Source organism: Chrysemys picta, chromosome 14 (assembly GCF_011386835.1).
Source record: "Chrysemys picta bellii isolate R12L10 chromosome 14, ASM1138683v2, whole genome shotgun sequence".
Lineage (NCBI taxonomy): Eukaryota > Metazoa > Chordata > Testudines > Emydidae > Chrysemys > Chrysemys picta.
Window position 1 is genome coordinate 35,148,785 of NC_088804.1, and position 21,036 is coordinate 35,169,820.

Consider the following 21,036-nt stretch of genomic DNA (forward strand, 5'->3'; position numbering starts at 1 on the left):
AGAAAGAATAATGGGATATATTCTGAGTTTTTCTTGTGATGAGCAACAATAAATCACTTCGTAGTTCAGGTCACATTTGGGAAGAAAAATGTCTTGCGATCATTAACTTTTGTTCAATTGACAATTATATATAGTCAAGTTTTAAGTAATTGAACCAGTAGCATTTAATTAGCTCTGAAAACCTATATGAGATCATGAATCATAGACTTTCCACCTTTATGAAGCTCCCTTACTAGGTTAAAAGTGTATTTCTCTTTCCATGTGTGATCCATCTTAAATATCTAACGAGGTGCTTTTGATATATGGATTATAGTCCATATATCATACATGCAAACTACTGTAGATGTACGGCCTCTTACTTTATATAATTGAGTTTCGTGTCTTGCTTCACTGAGCTGTTCCAAAAAGAAGAGAGGAAAAAAACCCAACGACTCGTGTCTGTGATGGAACTGCCACTACTTGCTTTAATTTAGCAAACTCCTCCAATCCCTCCTTTCTCGAGAGAGCCAGCATCCTGGACGACAACCTGGACAACTAGCCAGGGCAATAAAATAACAGAGAGCATATTTCTTGCTGAAGGTTGGGATACAGAAAACTACTATAATTTTAGATCTGACACATGCGAACAACAAATTTCAACGTGCCCAGAGCAGCAATTGATGGAAGGCCAGTACTGTCTCTCTGTGCAACAATGCTTCAAACTGCTTCATTACTTTCTAACTAGAAAAGGCATTTCAACTCAACTAATATTTTGGGGCATGTCCTTAAGGCCCAGTTTTTTAAAGGTATTGAGGTGTTGCTATGCTCAGAGTTGCAATGCTTAATTGATTTAGGATCCCAAATTTCATTCTCAAAAGGGATGTAGGCATTTAGGAATCTAAATCCCATTGACAGTCAATCTCTAAAGCCCTTTTGAAAATTAGATTTAGGCTCCTAAATCAGTTGGTATTGCAATGCTGAGAGCATTAATGTCTAAATACATTTAAAAATCTGGGCCTGAATCTAAACACTATCAAACAATGCACTAAACATCTCACAGGCTACGTTAAGTTTCAGTGTTTATATTATATTACCTAAACCACAATAATCAGACACAAAAGTCTTTTAAAAGTTTTTATTCAGCTTTATGATGTGTTTCTGAAGCGGTCATTATTCTGCTATCACAGATCTTGTTTATAAGATTGGAAATTTTTTGCCAGAAAAGAAAACCACAACCAAAGGAACATCAAAAAAAATTTTTGGAGGTGAGAGATTGAGCAGATCATGATTCATAAGTGTCAAAGTGAAAACATCACCCAATATAAATATTTAGCTTATTCTAGAAAAAAAATGGCTTCTATTACAAAAACCTCTCTTTAAATAGATTTTATAAAAAAATAAAATTCAACTAAACGGATTTAATCTCTCTGTTCCTTTTTCAACTTAATTTTAGAATTGTTAAAGAAACGTGTAAGTTTCTGCAGACTATTTCTTTCAATTTAAAAAGTGTAAGGGGTTTCAATTTATACAGTAAAAAAAGCACTGAAAGCAGAATTGCTTTATAAGATTGGCCATAACTCATCATTAGTTGAAATACTTGCATTCAATTACCATCATAAAATGTAAAGATTGTTGCTCTCAAACACACGGGATAGCCATCTTACTTATGCACAACATTTAAACAGCTAACTGGCTTAGAGCCCCGTGGTCAGTACAACTTGCTCAGACGGGAAAGGATGTATGACATCCATTATATAAGCACCCGCTTTGAAAGTATGTTTGTCATGTGGACAGCAGAAATTTCAATCAGAATAGACTTAGATTTTGAAACATATCTTACATTATTTGGTGGAAAATAAACACTGCCCAGTTCATGTTACTCTACCCTGTAGATAACATTTCTATTAGCTTCAATTGTGCAGTTCACATCAATCCTGGGGTTTTAAGAACATTTTCTTAGCTTTGCTAGGTCTCATGTTACTGTTCTCATCTTCATCCTGTAGCACACGCTGGTCTCTCTTTTTCAAGAATTTCTTCCCGATAGTTCCCACTAAGGTTTCATATCTGTTAAGATATTTAAATTAATACACAAATCACTGTTAAGTATAGGAGTAGCCATGTTAGTCTGGATCTGTAAAAGCAGCAAAGAGTCCTGTGGCACCTTATAAACTAACAGACGTATTGGAGCATGAACTTTCGTGGGTGAATATCCACTGTGTCAGATGCATGCATTCACCCACGAAAGCTCATGCTCCAATACGTCTGTTAGTCTATAAGGTGCCACTGGACTCTGACACAAATCACTATTATTCATAAAATCAAAGCAAGTCATAAATCCTATCAGCAATACGAATCTGTGGTGCAACAGAGGACTGCCAATGCCACTCCTCTTACAGCACTCTGTTAAGAGACACAGCTACTGCCTGTATCAAGCTATCAGAGTATTAAGGGGCCAATTTTGCCTTCTGTCACACAGTGTGGTACAGAGTGACAGAGTAGAGAGTACAAAGGTGTAGCAGAGGGTAAAAAATGGCCCCAAGTTATTTCCCTAGGACGTAATGAAGCTATTCCACTGAACACATTCTTCAAAATTCTTATTTAAAAAATCTTGTGCACAACACAAAAGTTTGCTCTTTTATAAACACTCTGATGAGAGTGCAGCAACACATCATCTTGGTAATTTTAACTATGCCATAAAACATAAATTACCTTCTGGCCATTTCTTCATCTGATACGTCAGCCTCGGCTGTATCATCTGCTTCAATTTCTTCTTTCTTGTACCTAGAGTTCATTTGGATCATTAACTTCTGAAAATGAAATGGGAAATCAGTTTACAGTTAACTCTTTCACAGAATTTCAATTATATAGATATTACTGATAAGAAACTCATTTTTAAAACGGACAAGCAGGACTCTTTCCCCCAAGTTTTAACTGAAGCTGCTTTCCTTTGTTCGTAGTATAAACTTAGGGCTAGATCATGGATTTACCATGAACCGTGAATAAAAGGGAGCAGGCAGCAATGCTTTGCTGCGAGAAGACAAGGGAATGAACTGTGACTGGCTGCTTCCCCCTTGCTCCACGGGCTGGTAGTGATGGTGATTTGCACCAGTGCAATACCTGGGTGGAGTTTAGTTCCTCCACTGTTACCCCACTGCACAGTGATTCAGATAGCTTGCGTAGGGGAGTGTCTTAGGTCCCCATACAACCCAGCCTGGCCCTGAAAACAGCTCATGACTCAGCCCTTACAAAACTTAAAATAATGAGTTTTCTTATAATTTTCCTGCATCTTAAAATTGTTCTAATACAAACATAACCTATTTTTTGTTCCTTCCTTGTTTGCACACCAGCATGCGTGCCTGGCATCTGGGACTAGGTTTTCTTAGCACTCTTTACAATTGTTGGCACTTAAGTGACAATGCACTATCGATCGTAGGTTCTACAAAAACTGTGGATAAATCTTTTTTAAAAAGTTATGTAGCAGATCTGTTTTTTCATTGTCAAGTATAATCTAGTGTATATAATTCCCAGATCTTAAGGGAGGGTCAAATTTAGGAACTAAGCAACTTGAAAATGTTTATTCAGCAGGGAGAATCTGTCTGAAAAGCTTTACAATAAAATACTACTTGCATTAAAAAAAAGCCAGTGAAAATGCCAACCCTGATGAGACAGTAATCATAATTCCCCCTAAATCACATTAGATCTGAATTCAGCATCAGTAACTTTTCATCGTAGGCAGTTATTTAGCTGTGAGACACAGATTAATGGCAGTGTTGTTGTTACTATTATAGCACCATAGACGTGTGTGATGTTGAAGAGAAGTTAAAGACACCTCTGCTCGAAAGAGTTTTTATTTTAAAGGCATGATTCTGCAAGACCTTATTCACATGAGTAGTTTCCAGTCAACAGGGCTGAGAGTTTGCAAGTTTGGCCCCTAATTTAAGGAGCAATATGATGACTGAAGATCCAGACTGGAAGAAAAGTGGGAGAGCAGTGAGATTGGGCAGTTCTTTTGCTGAGCAGTGCATGGAGGCTTTGTTCTTTGAAGGGAGGAAAATGTATAGGAATCACGTATCATGTATAGGAACTATTGAGCTGTTGACATATGGGGGGAAAATGCCAGATATTTACCAGAAATAGCATTTTATTTATTTCCAAAATCTTGGCTTGAATCACAATCACATTGAATCACAATGTAGAAATACATTTTATTTAAGACAGCGCCTGCAGAAAGCACTGCATTGACAGAGGACCAGTAAACAAAATGAACTCCTCCATATCACCTGCTTGTATGTCTTAATGCTAATCTGGAGCCACCTCTCAGTGGAGGATGGGAATTCAGCCTCCACACTCATTCAGCTGAGATAAACAACACTGGGTGCCAATGGACGCTAGTGTGTGACATGGACATGTGTCAATCTGGGACTGGAAAGACTCATTTCATAGTGCCAGGCAGATTTCATCCCTCTTGACTTGAGTAAAAGTGCCTCAGAGGTGAAAGGCTCCATTTGTTCAAATGGATCAAACACACACAACACAAGTGAACACAACACTTTTCATCCACAATTTTTTTTTTTTTTAAATTATTAGGGACCTCATTTCACAGCTGGATAAATCAGGCACAGAGAAGTAAAGAGACTCGGACCAAGGTCACAGAGCAAATGAAAGGCAGAAGCAGGAACAAGTCTCTTAAATACCAATCCAGTACCTAGGCTCTTACTGAGGCAGTGTGATCAAGAGTAAATACTCCCCAGAATGTTGTATTTTCAGTACAGAATTGCAAACATTTCATAAAATCCTTCAAAATGCTTTGCCTGCATTTTAATTTATTTTCAAATTCCTGCAATCAAATAGCTCTACTTCTAAAAGTTGAAAACAACAAGTGTGAGCACAGAGAGAGCGTATCAACACACGAATTAATGACCGAATATCAACAATCCAGTTAGAAGAGCAGCTGATTTTGCTGAACAGCAATGGGAATGTTGAATAAGAGGAAGACGGGGAGTTGAGGTGGAAATTACCATTTTCATCCTACCTAGCGGAGCTCAAATTAGAAGCACGAAGATTGGACACATTTAGCAATAATCCACTTTGTGCTACAAAGCATATAAAGCTCAGTTAACTCTCACTGAAGTCAACAGAAAGACACTTCTTGATTTCAATGGAAGTTACGTTGAAACCTAATTCCAATTTATAGTTTTTCTTAGTTACTAACTGGGGTGGTGCATTGGTGCCATCCCCTCTGGCCAAGCGTAGTGCAGCCCCCAGTGGGGCTGTCAGTCTATTCCTGGTGCCCAGGGGTCTGAAAACTCTTTCTTCACTCCCCACCCACTCCACCAGGTTCCAGCTCAGGGCCCTCAAGTTAGGTAAGCAGGATCAGGGTTCTTCAACAATGACAGTGCCCTGAGCTTCTTCCCACCTTCCCCTGGGTCTCTGCAGGCTCTCCAGCCTATTGATCCGTTCATCCCCTCCTGGGCTGTTGCCTCTGGGCAGCTCCTTAGTAGCTTGCTGGCGTGAACTCCTTTCTCCAGCCTGCTCACTCCTCTGGTAGCCACTCCACCCATCTGCTTCCCAGCCCTTTTAACCCTCCCAGCTGCTGTGAGGCTTCCAAACAGCAGTGGCTGGCCGTGCCTGTATTAACCCTTTGGTTGCTGGTCCAGTGTGGGGTACATACACTCCATGACCCTAACAGAAGTAGAACATTTGACAGTACCTCAATTTCTGGATTGAACCCTTTAAAGGACATTCTGCCATAAAGCAGGTCTTCACATGGCATAAAGCTTCTCTCTTCTATTATAAAACTCCTGCACAACAAACAAAACCAAGTATTTGTCTGAACAGCGTGTCTTAACATAGTCACAATAACCAAAGGCAATAAAAAGCAAAACCAAAAAAATTAAGTGTCTTATGCCAGATCTATGTTTGAAAAAATTTGCTGGTATACAAAATGTTGCCGCTGCCCCCTGCCCAGCCAGACCTGAAAAACCCATCCAACCAAAAAAACACAAACAAAACCCCTCAAAAAACACAAACACACAAAACCTCACATCCCGGGTGACATTTTTATACCAGCAAATTTCTAGTGTAGAGCTGGCCTTAGTAGAGACTGGTAGGAAATAAAACCGTGTGGTTCTCTCTTCAAAGATTGTTTTATTTTCTCTTTTAATGAACAAAACAAGAAACAAAAAGAAGTCCGCCCTCAGGAATGATCACATACATGTACTGCAGAAGTGTTTCACCTCCTCATCCCCACCCTGCACACGTAAAATACTAAATATCAGTAACCTTATTCACTTTAATCACATGTAATTAATTCTCTGAACTCCAGATGTTAAGAAGAGACTCCCTCTTGTTAAAAAAATTCCCTCTTTTAAAGGATAAAATAAACATTTTAAAAATAGTTTTCTTATTGTTTATAGCACCTCTTCTGAAGGCAGGAATGGACGTTTGTGCCCTTACTAGAAGAGGTTTTCCTTATTGTTGCATCTCCATTAGAGATTCTGCAACTGGATATTCTTGGATTGACCTCTGTGCCTGCATGAAACCTTAATGAAATCAGTGGAGCTCCATGCAGGAGCCAGATTCTCTCTCGTGGACTTGATTGCAAGATTGGGGCCTAATTAACAAGGTTTCAGCCATTAAAAAAAAAAAAAAAAAAAAAAGCAAAAGCAGCATTAAATCACCTGGTCACTAAAAAGAAAATAATTACATTGATACCAGAAAAACATACAGATGAAAAAAGGGGAAGTAGGTCAAACTCTGGACTTATAAACCTTGAGAGTGGTTCCTAAGAATAAAATGCCGCATAAGTACGCTACACCTACCAATCTATTTTACTAATGTCTACTGGTCACTAAGAGTTACTATTATTCTTGAGGTGTTTCTGGGACAGAAAAGGATTAATACACAACACTTTGCTTTGCCTCCCAAATAGTCTAGATCAGGGGTCAGCAACGTTTGGCAGGCGGCTCGTCAGGGTAAACACCTGGCGGGCCGGGCCAGTTTATTTACCTGCTGACATGGCAGGTTCTGCTGATCGTGGCCCCCACTCGCTGCAGTTCGCCATCCCGGGCCAATGGGGGCGGCGAGAACTGGCGCGGTCGAGGGATGTGCTGGTCACAGCTTCCCGCCGTCCCCATTGGCCCGGGACGGCAAACCATGGCCAGTGGGGGCCGCGATTGGCCGAACCTGCCACGTCAGCAGGTAAATAAACTGCCCCGGCCCGCCCGGGCGCTTACCCTGGCGAGCCGCGTGCCAAACGTTGCCGACCCCTGGTCTAGATATACGTAATGAAAAAATATGACCAACTTACTCCTTTTCCTTGAGTTCTGGTAAATCCAGATACCAGTGCTCTTCACTGATTATCTTCTTTTCCTCCTCTTCTAGTTGTTTTTTGGTTTCTGAATCCAATCCCCTTTGCATGAACTGAAAGAAACACACACAAAGATTTTTCTGCATAAAGTTTCTTTTTCCCTAATGTAATTTACAACTATTTAATAGGTTGCCTGACATTTATTGTTCATGCAGTATTTCATGAAAAATGTTAAGACGTTTTGCCTGACTCAACGTTAGGGCAATTGCCAACATACAGACAAATAACTGCAATATTAAAATTCAGTTGCATCACCACTTATATACCCAGGTGACCAGCACTTTAGTAATACCGGAGATAGTTTTGACTTCCTTGACATATTACCATCCCGCAATTCCTGGAGCTTTGGCAAAGGACTGAGGAAAATTTAACGATTTCAAAGCTGTTGCTGCATACCAGATGCCAAATGGTTATACTCCACCACATAAAGAGGTCAGGGGACAAACTGGACTTGGCTTAGGCCAGGTTAGCATTTGTTTTTTTACTGTATTCTTTTGAGGGAGTCCCTGTGTCCTCCAGGTTCTCAAATTTCATAAAAAAAAAAAAAAGCCTCTAGCCCACGAGGCTGCAAAGAGAGCCTTTATGTTACCTGAATGTTAGGCCTGGTCTTCACTTAAAAATTAGGCTATGTCTACACTTAAACCACTACAGCAGCACAGCTGCATCTGCACCACTAGAGTGCTTCAGCATAGCTACTCGCTACAGCAACAGTACGGGTTTTCCTGTCACTGTAGTTAATCTACCACCTAGAAGATGGAAGAATGTTTTCATCGATTTAGTGTTCTCTGCACTAAGGTTTAGGTTGGTTTATCTACATCGTTCACAGGCGTGGATTTTTCACACCCATGAGAGACATAAATGGGTCAACCTAATGTTTTTAGTGTAGACCTAGCTACATTGTTAAGGGGTGAGAAAAATTCACACTGCTGAGTGCTATGGTTAAGCTGACCTACCCCCAGTGTAGATGCCACTCAGGGAGGTGGATTAACTACAGCAATGGGAAAATTGTAGGAAGTGTCTACGCTATGACCGTAGTGTAGATATGGCATAATGCAGTGATGTTTGAGGAGTTCACAGAGAGATTGCAACAATAGCTTGAAGAAGTGTGAGCTGCCCATTTCATCTCCATGAAGTGTTAACTCAAGTGCCCACTGAGTACAATTAAAAGTCAATGTTAACTATTTCAGTGACCAAATCACGACCGAACGTTGAAGGTTCACTTTCTCCACAACGAGAAAGGCTATAAACATTTCTTTTAAAATTAATGCTTAGGGTTTGACATCACCATGAATGGAGTTGGGGCCTCAGGCCTGGTCTACAGACAGCTTTTGTATCAGTATAAATATGTCTGTTAGGGGATGTGATTTTTTTACCCACAGTAATACCGATACAACCCCTAGTGTAGATGCAGTTATATTGTTATAGCGTATTCCTCTTCCTGAAGGGGAATAAGTTATACTAGTATAAGCACATTTATACCAGTATAATTAGGGCCCTACCAAATTCACAATCCTTTTTGGTCAATTTCCCAGTCATAGGATTTTAAAAATCGTCAATTTCACCGTTTCAGATGTTTACATCTGAAATTTCATGTGTTGTAACCATGTGGGTCCCAACTCAAAAAAGTGTTGTGGGGGGGGGTCACAAAGCTACTGTGTGTGTCGGGGGAGAGGAAGAACACAGGACATGTGGGGTGTCATCACTTTTGCAGGGGGACAGGGCTGGCCGGGGCCCATGGTTGGGGGGTACTGTGGTCCCCTCTCACCCCCCCCCCGCCAGCCCATGGCCCCTTTAAACCTCAAGCTCTGGGTTTGGAGCTGGGGAGTGGCAGGGCTGAGGGCGCCCCAACCAGGAGCTCCCACCATGTGCTGGGCTCCTGATGCTAGTCCCGAGAGGGCCAGGGGAAGAGATACTCCCAGGGCTGGATTAGACTCACCTCCGGGAACCTCTCCATGCCGCAGTAGGGGAGGGGCGGGGGCCGCTGCAGGAAAGAGAAAGTCCCGTCCCTCCCCAGCCCAGAGGGGACTAGCAGCCGGAGCCTGGCGCATGGTAGGAGCCCCCGAGTGGGGCACCCCTAGCCCTGCCCCTCCCCTACAATAGCCAGATATCACAGGGGAGATTTTTCACGGCCATGAATTTGGTAGAGCCCCAAGTATAATTGCATTCATAGTAGGCGGGGGGAGGGAGGGGTAGGAGGAGGGGAAGGGGAGACAGGTGTACCTCTAACTGCACTGGTAAAGCAGTACAACCTGTATTTAGACAAGCCCTTATGCACATCCCTATCACACTTGCATCTTTATCTGGCATTAGCCATGAGAACATCCAAACCTTACCAGAGAAGATGCTAGCAAAGCACAGCAGAGCATGCAAGACCCTATTTCAAACATCTGCACAATTTACTGTGACAAATCATTTTGGTGTCCCAAGTAGACAGAGCTTGGCTTGTGAATGGAAATTGCAATGTGCCACTACTTCCTCACCCCCATACAAATATATATATAAATGGACAATCAGAAATTAAAAGTTGGTTTATCACTTTTCAGGCTATGCAAAACAGTAAGTGTATTATTTTAAATTTTGTTTATTTATATATTAATTCTATAGCACAGTCTGAAAAGTGATAAGCCATCTTAATTTCTCATTTTCCATTTTTACTGCTATATGTACCCAACTCTGTGTGAGTTTCTTAAGTAAAGAAAATGGAGTTTTGTTTTCTGAAATAATTCAAAAATATGTCATAGCCTTCCATTTAAAATTACAGTATCTGGATTTTCTCAGAAGTGAGTAAAATGAGGGAGTCTATGTGGAAAAACATGTTAATCAAGGAAACTGGAATCTCAATGGGAGAAATTTTATTATAAGCATCCAATTAATGTTCATTTTTATTGATGATGTTCCTAAAAACAAATGACCTGGGAGATCCCTTGGATAAAAATATCTGGTCACTTACATTTAAAATGATTAAAAAAAAATACAGATTGCAATAATTGCAAAGCACATAAAACATGCTGAGTGTTTCTTTGGGTCAAAGTTTAGTCTCCATAGAAACACAGATTTAAGCCTTTGGTGAGCAGCGACTTGTAATTGTGCTAATTATTCTGCTACCTTTATGGAAAGTGAACTCTGCTACAGCTGAGGACTAAACGGAGATTGCAAAACTCATTTCACTTAGTACTTTGAAGGACTATGGCCCCAAATAACAAGCTAAAAAAGGAACAGCACAACTAAAACGAAGCAAACAAGCCATGAAGGCATTGCTATATTAAGTTATAAATATTTAATGAATATTTATATTTTTAAAAAATTAATGGCGATTCAGCTTCTGTGTTGTTCTGCAGAAACAGAGAGAGCATCAATCATGCCAGTGTGTACTCTACTGAATTATGTGTTGCATTACACGACATGAACCAGAGTCCATTAGCCACTGAGCTGAGACTAATTTCACTTTGGACTTGATGCTAGATTCACAATTCCAAGGGCGATGGCTAGGTCGGTACTTTATTAATATCCCTCTCTCATGCTACTACATTTATGAGTTGGGAAAAGAGTGGGGGGTGGGAGGGGAGAGGGAAGGGAGGGACAATGGTCTAAGTTCACCCCGTTATAGGATATTCTTCTAGCAGTCAAAGGAGAACTGTCCAGAAAAATCAGTGCACAACAAAATCCAAGGCTAGGAAATATTTTGAGTCAAGGCAGCTCAACCAGATGTGACAAGCAAAGGGAATATTTTAAATTAAAGTTATAAAGAAAAAGAGTTTGAGCATTTATGTTCATGATAAAGAGGCCAGCACAGATAGCTCATGGGAAGAAAGGAATTTCCAGATGTTTTTCAGCAAAGAAATCCCAGTTCTGCTAATGCAAGATTTTCTGAAATAAGGAAGGTAGTTCACAGTATGTTCCTGGATCAAAACAACAGGCACTCTGTAGTTCAGGGGTCGGCAACGTTTGGCACGCGGCTTGGCAGGGTAAGCACCCTGGCGGGCTGGGCCAGTTTATTTACCTGCTGACGTGGCAGGTTAGGCCGATCGCGGCCCCACTGGCCGCAGTTCGCTGTCCTGGGCCAATGGGGGCGGCAGGAAGCGGCGCGGGCCGAGGGATGTGCTGGCCGCGGTTTCCCGCTGTCCCCATTGGCCCGGGACAGCGAACCGCAGCCAGTGGGGGCCGCGATCGGCCGAACCTGCCGTGTCAGCAGGTAAATAAGTTGTCTCGGCCCGCCAGGGTGCTTACCCTGGCGAGCCGCGTGCCTAACGTTGCCGACCCCTGCTGTAGTTCATAAAACCACTGGAGACTTCTTCTGGGAGTCTAAGGAGTTAAATATTTGGCTACAAGTGAAGATACCGTGGTATTCAAGACAGTGTTATAAATGCCATTTCATCAGGGGTTAGCACAGCCATTTTTTCTAGTATTTGTAGTACAGCTACAAAGTGGAACTTCATATCATCAGTTTAGTAGTTACCACAGAAGAACTATGGATTTTCTTTAGCAAAACCTGCCAGTGCCATGTTGTTTAGTATATTTCTAGAGCGCTAACAATGAACATCTGAGAAAGCTGGAGAACTGGTGAAGAGAGCAAGCGAAGCTAGAATTACCGGATGCTAATTTTTCCTTAAAGGGTTAATTATATATATCTTTAAAAATTCCTAACAAGGACAAGAGGGGCATTCACTACATAACTGACCTTAACCAAAACAAATAAGAAAAATGTCAAGAGACAATCTGGGTGAGGTAATATCTTTTATTGGACCAAAAGCTTTTCTTCAGGTGTAGCTTGAAAGCTCATCTCTCTCACCAACAGAAGTTGATCCAATAAAAGATATTACCTCACCCCGACCTTGTCTGTCTAATATCCTGGGACCAACATGGCCACATGCATATAAGAAATATTTAAGTCAGTTAGTGAGATGAAGAGGAACATAATTTGAAATGACAACAACAAGACAAGGCAAATTTAAAAGTGTGGCCTTGTTTATCCTGGGAAAATGTACTGTAGTAGAAAACGTGTTAACTAATAAAATTAAAATACAATGTTGCCCTTAGTGCAGATAAGGACAGTTGTGTTTAAACCCATATTAGATCGTTGTGGTTAACCCTAGGTTTCTACATGGACATCCCTTGCCAGGTATTTTCTACCCATGACTTATGGCTCATCCATTAATTTGCTGAGCCAGGGCCTCATTTACTGTAGAGGACCCAATCCCGAATCAGGCAAATTTCCACCTAGATCAGGACTCCAGGTTTGGGTCCTGAATCATGTAACAGTAGCAGACACTGTGAGTCCATCTCCCCTTCCATCCACTCAAAATCTCAAGGAACATTTAATCCTCATCATGTTATTTGACCACTGTTTTCAAGAAGGCTTTTCCTAGACTACGTATTTACTACAGAATACTTACAATAGGTTTTTGGTTTCTATTGTATTTACACATTTTTATCTACACAGATGAGTGTAGCACCCAGTGGCTTATTTTATACATTGGTTTAGTTTATATACACCACTGGTGTCTATGCCTTCTACAAGCCTGATGACATCTGTCCCTTTGCACTGGCTCAGGACAAGGGACCTGATTCCAGAAACAGCACCTTGATTCAAGCCCTGTGTCAGAACAGGCTGGCCTGGGTGTGGAAGAGCCTGTAGCAGAGAAGGGGGTGCTGGTTATAATGCCATGTCTCTTCCCTGTTTATACTGCAAAAGCCACCTTGTGATCTAGCTCTGCATGTGTTTAGTCTCTCACCTCCATACCCTTCAAACATGCTCTTCTCCATGTCCTTCCAAGCCCCCAGATGCCCTCAGGTTTCCATCACCCCATATCGCATAGCCCCATTTAGTCTTTTATCCCCCCTCCCCCCATAGTTCCAAGTTCAACAGCAAGCAGCACCGTACAAATGCCTAGGCAGACACACAAATCCTCACCTCCTCACCCTCAGCCTTCATGCCAGCCCCCCAATCCCAATGCCCTACTCCCTCCCTATCCTCTCATCTCTGGAGAGCCCTAACTACTTCAGCTTCCCCACGGCCAAGGTCATCTCCCCTTCTATCCTGAAGAGGCATTCTTCCTCATCTGCACCACCCCTGGGAATGGTCTCCTTTCTGTGACTCCCCAATCCTTTCACAGTGGGGAGTGTGTGTGTGTGTGTGTGTGTGTGTGTGGGGGGGGTTATCATAATGCAGGAGCAGTAGTTTTTGTGAAACAGAGCTTAATGTGGATCCCTCAGGGGCCTAGGTCAATTTAAAACAAAATATTTTTCTGGGTCTGCGAACCCTTGTGACCACCCTCCCCCGCAAACACTGGAGGGCAAACTTTCCCTTTGTCTCCTCCACAGATCTCATGCCATGTGGAGAATCCTCCCAGATCTCTTCCCATGAGCCCCAAACCCCAGAGCAACTTGCCCTTCTTTCCCTCCAAGCCTCCTAAATACCATACCCTACTCCATCCCTACATGCCAGGCCTTTGCCTTACAGCCCCACAATCCACCCACGGGGCACCAACCCCAAACCTTGCTCCCTAAGCCTACAGCCCCAGCTCTGCCACCAGGATAGGCTCCCCCAATCACCTCTGCACCTGGGAACCCCCCATCCCTCCCTGGGGGGGCAGCTTACCCCTTAACCCCCCAAACTGACCTCCCTCACTCCCTCTCCCACCGCCCCCAACTCTCCCCACTCCCCACTGCCGCCAAGCCCTCCCCAGGGGACATCTTGCTCCATACACCCCCATCACCTGACCCCAAACCCCCTCACTCTCTGCCCCATAACCCCCCTCATCACCCGGGCCACTCCCCCATCCCTACATAAGGGGCAGCTCGCCCCATACACCCCCCACTCTCTGCCCCAGAGCCCCCAGCTCTCCCCATAACCCCCATCCCCTCCCCATCCCTACACAAGGGGCAGCTCGCCCTATACACCCCCCACTCTCTGCCCCAGAGCCCCCAGCTCTCCCCATAACCCCATCCCCTCCCCATCCCTACACAAGGGGCAGCTCGCCCCATACACCCCCCACTCTCTGCCCCAGAGCCCCCAGCTCTCCCCATAACCCCCATCCCTACACAAGGGGCAGCTCGCCCCATACACCCCCCACTCTCTGCCCCAGAGCCCCCAGCTCTCCCCTCCCCCCCGATCCGTCCCCACACGCCGCCTGACATCCCTCACTCGGATCGGCCCCCCAACCCGCCCGGGCTCCCAGCGGCGGCCCACCCCGCGGCCTGCTGCTCCCCAGCGCCCCGCGATAGCGGCCTCCCCCGCCGGCAGCCGAGCCGAACCGAGCCGCGCTGCCGCCTCTCACCTTCATGCGCAGCAGGTTCTTGGACAGCTTGGTCTTCACCTCCCCGGCCATTGCGGGGCCGGGCCTGGGCCGCGGGCAGGCCCCGATCGATCCCCGCCCTCGCCTGCTGCAGAAGCCGGGCCGGTGTCACACACACAAGCCGGGAGCTGGCGGGGTGGGCAGGGCCAGATTTCCGACCAGGGGCCTGTGCGGCCGGACTGGAGCGGGTGGCGAAGCAGCCGCCCAACAGCGATCCGACTGGCTCAGCCCAGCCCGCCTGGAGCCGCTTCACCCGGGACAGGCGTGTTTCAAAGCGGAAGAGGCCCGCGAAACGCGGCTGGGAGGGATGGGGGGTGTCACATCCATAGAGGGGCAGGGCCCCCCAGAGCCTGGTGTATCCACGGGGACAGAGAGTGGGGCTCAGACCCTCCCCTCCCAGCGAGCATTGGCTTGTTTGTAGTTTATTTTCTTTCCAAAACCCAGTTTTAGCACCTTCTCAATATTCTGCTGTACTCATTACATTCCCCAAAACAAGACTCCCCCTTTGGCAGAGGCAGATTGGAGCAATATTCCTGGTTTTTTAGAACTTGAGATTTCTGCCCGGAGCTGGATTCAAACCTCACAGTACCTGGGATGCTATTTAGTTTTAATAATGGTTAGAGTCTCCTCAGAGCCACCCAAGTTCTCATGGTGATAATTTCCCAGATAGTTAGCCTGTCTCTCTGCATATGCTCAGTGTACTCCATTAGGATTACAAATGGACCCGCGAGCCTAGCTGAAGAAGCAAACTCTTTTTCAAAGAACATTTTAATGTATCCTCCTCTCCCCCCACCTCCATGGTCCCTTAAAGGCACCCACTCCAGGCTGCTGGCTCCTCAGCCATCATCTCTCTTGGGTAGAGACCCACATCTTTCTCCCTCGTGACTGGGCTTTTTTTCTGGGCTGCGGGGTTCCCTGCCTACTCTGTGTTATTCCCAGCAAGTCAAACTGCTTAACCAGGCCGTCATCTGTGCTTCACTTTTTCTTTGAAGGCTACAAACAATGTAATTGCCGGCAGTTATAAGTTACCACACAGCTTTTTAGAAGCAAGTATATTTATTCTTAAGGTGAAAGCATTACAGAGAAAACATATTAAAAACAATAAGAGTTCCTACATGCATGCAAAACCTTACCAGAGGTCACCCATCAGTCTTATGGGGTCTCAGTAGGCCAAAGTCCTTCCAATACCTCCCAGGAATGATTGAGGCCCCCTGTGGACAGAAGGTCCTGTCCATTTGCTGGATCAGAAAGAAGGTCATGTATCAGTTTAAACTCAGGCTATTTATCCAAACTTCATTCTTTGTCTGTTAGTCTCTGGGGAATCCAGTTTGAACTAGTATACCTGAGCCTTTCCAGGTAGTGGTACTTCTCTGGGGATGTTACAACCTGAGTTAATTTGCCTAACTACTCCTCCTTCCCCCACTCTCAGTTCTTAATTCTATGGGAGAAATTACATACAATCCCTGACCCACAATGATACATACATTTAATATAGTAAGATCTACAAAGATATTGCAGGAAATTGCTCTAGCTGTCATAGGTACCTTGTACTGTTTGAGACCCTGGTGCAATGATCTGACCCCTGATTTGATCTCTATCTGTGAGCAACAAAACTTTGTCAGAATGCAAGCTGGTTTTTTTCCTGGTGGCTGTATCCTGGGACCCCTTGATCAAATGGCCCCAAATTTGGATTACTGCCCTTACCTCGCAGCCCCACGAGGCACACCAAATTTCAAGGCAATTTGATTAACCAGACAGATTTTAGAGCACTTAGAACAGTCAAGCTTTAAACAGAAAGCTGGTCTTAACCTTATCGATAGTAGAGCTATTGCTTTGCTAGAATTCCTGTGCCCACGCCCACTGATCAATGAACCCTGCTCCTTTGGTAGCATCCTTTCGGTATGCAGTTGATGCACATGTCACTTTGCTGATGCCTCTGACTTCGGGGACCATGGTGGTGCCAATTGTACTATAATTTACACCAGGAGTCGGCAACGTTTGGCACGTGGCTCGCCAGGGTAAGCACCCTAGTGGGCCGGGCCAGTTTATTTACCTGCTGATGCGGCAGGTTCGGCCGATCGCAGCTCCCACTGGCCGCGGTTCGCCGTCCCGGGCCAATGGGGGCGGCGGGAAGCCGCGGCCAGCACATCTCACGCCCGCGCCGCTTCCCGCCGCCCCCATTGGCCCGGGACGGCGAACCGCGGCCAGTGGGGGCCGCGATCAGCCGAACCTGCCGCGTCAGCAGGTAAATAAACTGGCCCGGCCCGCTAGGGTGCTTACCCTGGCGAGCCGCGTGCCAAACATTGCCGACCCCTGATTTACACCATTGGATTGTCCTTTAAATCTGTCATCAACTGCAAGTATGCTAAGGGATGGGAATGGTGGGGAAGATGGGCAACTTTCCCACCTTAAATCTGGCCCCATTCCCATACATCGCCAGCCAGAACGTCAGGCTTTGCAGTCTCCTAAGCTCAGGGATTGTTCCTTGCTTGCACCCCTTGTGGGGCAGGGAGGTTTCAGGACCATGACCCCAGCCCAATGGGGAGCTCCAGGACAGTTGTGCCATTCCAGAGCTCCCACTGTGTTGGTGCCCCTCCACACCACCATCCACTGGTTTTACCTAACTGAGCCCCAGCTTGTGTAAGTAAAGTAGTTGTATAATGATTTACACCAAATGAAGATCTGGCCCAGTATGTTCAAGTCTGAAGCACTGTGTTTTGTAGTCAATACAGTATGGTAGATGTTATGTTTATTTAGAGAGGCAGAGATTGTAAAAAGGGGGCCTCAACATATGATGTACGTGGGCCATAAAAAAGCATCAAAGAAAATTTTTTAGATTGCATCTCTGAGCATCTATACCCCTCAGTTGGATGGTGAGGAGGCTAGACAGCGATCAGACATATTTTGGGCAAGATCATGCTGTGTATTACACTGATTAAACATTCTATTGGAGCTCTTCACAATTTACACTTGTGTCAAGGAGAGCAGAATCTGGCCCTAGCGCTTCAACCTCTGATGATATGAGGTTAGTCTAAATGAAAGAATTAAAAAAAGTGGCTCTAGTGATGGGAGGTAGGAGCAGGGCCGGCTCCAGCATTTCTGCCGCCCCAAGCAATTGGGAAAAAAAAAAAAAAAAGCCGCGATCATCGGTGGCGGCAGTTCGGCAACAGGTCCTTCGCTCTTAGAGGGAGTGAGGGACCTGCCGCCCCCGAATTGCCGCACATGCCGCCCCTCTCCCTTGGCCGCCCCAAGCACCTGCTTGTTAAGCTGGTGCCTGGAGCCGGCCCTGGGTAGGAGAGTCATTCTGAATGCCCCCCGCCCCAATTCTGGCAGCTAAAATTGCAACTCTGCTTTCAACCTACAAATGCATTTATTTTTTCCAAAAGAGAATAGCTCACTGAAACAGCACAGGGGAGAAAAAACCTAAATCATCAAAGATTCTACATTAAACGGACAGATCAAAGATGTTATTTCCTAGGAGACAGAGGGTCCTTTTCTTCAGTGAATATCAAAGTTAAATCAAAGTTTTAATTAACATTATTTAAAGAGTAGTTTCTCTTTAAACAATGTGAAATAGTTCTTAAATGATCTTTGTGAACTGATTTCATGCCCAGTGTGCTCCAGTTTTAGATAATGCAGAGGTTACCTACCTGCTAATATTATTTCTCCCCTTTAAAAAGTGCATTTATACTTCCAGAATGATTGGAATTCTAGCACACTATACCTATTTCAAGCATTGTACTGGCCTTTGAATTAACTAGGATTCCCTTTGAACTACCTTTGGATTCTGAGTTGCCTTTTAAAGGCCTCAGAATATTTTTAACTGATTATTTCTGTAAAAACAAGCCACTTAAAGTATAGCAGCTAGGTCATTAATTTGTGCCCAAATCCTCAACTATATTGTAATTAGGGATAATACATATGTGCCAGGACTCACCAGGTGCTAAGATCCTTGTGCAGCAAGCCCCTGCCTAGCCAGATAATAGTTCATTGAAATGACCACCTGGGCTTTTAAACTCCACAACAAATAGTTTGTCCTATGGTAAGATGCAGTCAGTTTGTTAAGCCCATTTCTAGATTCAGAACAAGGACACTCCACTACTGTCCCAACTTCACCTAGCACTCCCCTTAAGAAGATGTAAGCACGCTTTATTTTTTTAATTTCACCTACTGGATCCTGATTGGCTGCTGCCTTCTCTTGGCCCTTCTAGCCACTGGATATCTAAATCTTGTTAGTTCTGCTGGTTTCAGAGCCTGAGAGGCCTTTTTAGGCAGTGCTCAGAGATTTAAACTCACTGCCCCTCTTTCCCAGTGATACTTTTCCTTTGGGCTGGTGATGCCTCCAGCAAGGAGTAGGCCTCGTACACCTCATCACAATGTGTCTAAGAACACGCAAATGAGACAGAGGTAGGTGTTGATGGTGAGTTTGAAAACTGTAAAAGATGTTGTAATGGCCTGTAGGTTGCATACGACTGCCCTCCACTGAATGCAATACAACTACTTAGTTGTGTATCCTAAGCCCTATACAGAAATAGCAGCTAAATGAGTTTTCTTTTAGCTTTAGGGGTCGAGTCCTGTGTTTTGAAAGGGGAAGAGCTAATCTCTCTCTCTCAGATACTGACATGAAATTCTGAGCAAACAGCAGGTATAGCATTCTAACACCTCTGAGGGTCCTAGGTGGCCAGAGATTTGTTAAAATATTAGCCTTTTGCATGCACGTGTAATCCACTGGTCAGTATGCAATCTGCTTTGTTCTGAATCAACAGAGTATGTAGGTGTGTTACAGCTCTTTGTTTGAATGGTTAGCTTGAACTACAATAACTCACGCTTTTAGTTCGTGAAGTCCCCAGTTCAAATCCTGGTGTTGACTGAGATGGCAGTTTTCACACATGTACATCTGATTATCTTACACCGAGCTCCTGCGTTCCTCTGTGCACTCCAAACTCCTGTGATGGCAGTGGGAGTTTGGGGTGCAAACGGAATGCAGGACTAAGTCCTATATAGGAGTTAAACTGAAACATTTTTGTGGCAATAGACTCATATGTGCAGTTTCATGTTCCCGTTGCTTATGTCGAATCTGTGTTTCCCTCTGAATGGATTTTCATAACCTTGCGCCTCAAAATATAGAGTGAAGAGTCATGAATTTAGAATACACCTTGGAACAAAATAAGGGGAAGTGTTTCAAAATGACAGAGAGATGTTTTTAATCTGAGGAAACATCTGTTCTCAATCTGGGAAACGACAGTTTTTCTAAAGTGTTTGGCAGCCCAAATGGCAGGGAGGCTATTTATGTATAACAAGTACAGTAATTCCTTTCTGCTTACGGATAGCAACAGCCTCATAATAGCAGTTCGGCTCCCTAATTTCAACCCCCCTCCTACACTGGAAGTGCTCTAGATGTCTGTTATTCCCTTGGTATGTAGACAAGCCTGGAAGTTTGGTCCCATGTTGCAATGACTTGCCTGTCTCCTGATGCTGGCGCCTAGAGCGAAAAGCCTTTACATAATGTCAGTCTCTTTGCTTTCCTTGAAAAAGAGCTAGAGGGCTTAAACTTTCTGGCTTTGCCATAATCACAATTAAAAAAGAAAAAGGAAAACATCACAATCCATTTGTTAAGTACGCCTCTACCCCGATAGAAGGCTGTGCTCGGGAGCCAAAAAATCGTATCACGTTATATCGAACTTGCTTTGATCTGGCGGAGTACGCAGCCCCGCTCCCCCGGAGCACTGCTTTACCGCGTTATAGCCAAATTCGTGTTATATCAGGTCGCATTATATCGGGGTAGAGGTGTATAAAAATGCAATCCAAAAGAAATGGTGATGGTTTGCAATTTCCAAGGTCAATAAATGGCTCCCATGACTTTAACATTCATGCTGGAAGCTTGTTCCAGAACAATTGAACCTTTTTATAGTTTCAGCCACTCACGTTGCATCATTGCATGAAAAGTTGGAGGCTTTTTGTATTTTTTTCCTCAGGAGGGTTGGTTCTGATTGATTAAATTGTCATTGTTTGAGTTAGTTGCTGAATTATAACTTGGCATTTTTAACAGTGTGATTTGTGTAAAGAGACAGCTTTTTGATACAGCAAACTAGCTGATAATTTTTAAGTAGAAAAAGGAGCTTTAATTCGCTATGTGTACTCAGCCTTTCACCACTACCTCAAAAAAGCATTGGAAAATAATGTCGAGATTATGACACAAACGGAAAGTACACCAGATTTAAACCTGCTCCTTCTTTAACATATCATAGGCCTGGTTTATATATGGTACTTATATGGACTCCACATAGTATCTGAGCACCTTACCATCTTAAATGGATTCATCCTCCAATAGGATAGGGAAGTACAATTATCCCAGTTTTACAGGTAGGGAACTGAGGCCCATAGGCCCAATTT

The 21,036-nt window shown here is 44.1% G+C and overlaps 1 protein-coding gene across 1 annotated transcript; it reads right to left on the reverse strand.

The window, feature by feature from the left end:
• Nucleotides 1–1,099: 1,099 nt before the first annotated feature.
• MPHOSPH6 (M-phase phosphoprotein 6) lies at nt 1,100–15,425 on the reverse strand. Its single transcript, XM_008168634.4, has 5 exons — nt 14,626–15,425; nt 7,289–7,401; nt 5,690–5,780; nt 2,689–2,786; nt 1,100–2,043 (listed from the first exon to the last, which is right to left on the reverse strand). Exons 1-5 carry the CDS (start codon nt 14,674–14,676, stop codon nt 1,908–1,910), a joined length of 489 nt encoding a protein of 162 aa, XP_008166856.1. The 5' UTR covers nt 14,677–15,425; the 3' UTR covers nt 1,100–1,907.
• Nucleotides 15,426–21,036: the final 5,611 nt, after the last annotated feature.

Coding starts and splice junctions, on each gene's coding strand:
- MPHOSPH6 (XM_008168634.4), bottom strand. CDS start 14,676: ATGGCCGGGGAGGTGAAGACCAAGCTGTCCAAGAACCTGCTGCGCATG. Junction 7,402..14,625: donor AGAACCTGCTGCGCATGAAG/GTGAGAGGCGGC, acceptor TGTTTCTTTCAG/TTCATGCAAAGGGGATTGGA. Junction 2,787..5,689: donor GGTTCAATCCAGAAATTGAG/GTACTGTCAAAT, acceptor TTTCATTTTCAG/AAGTTAATGATCCAAATGAA.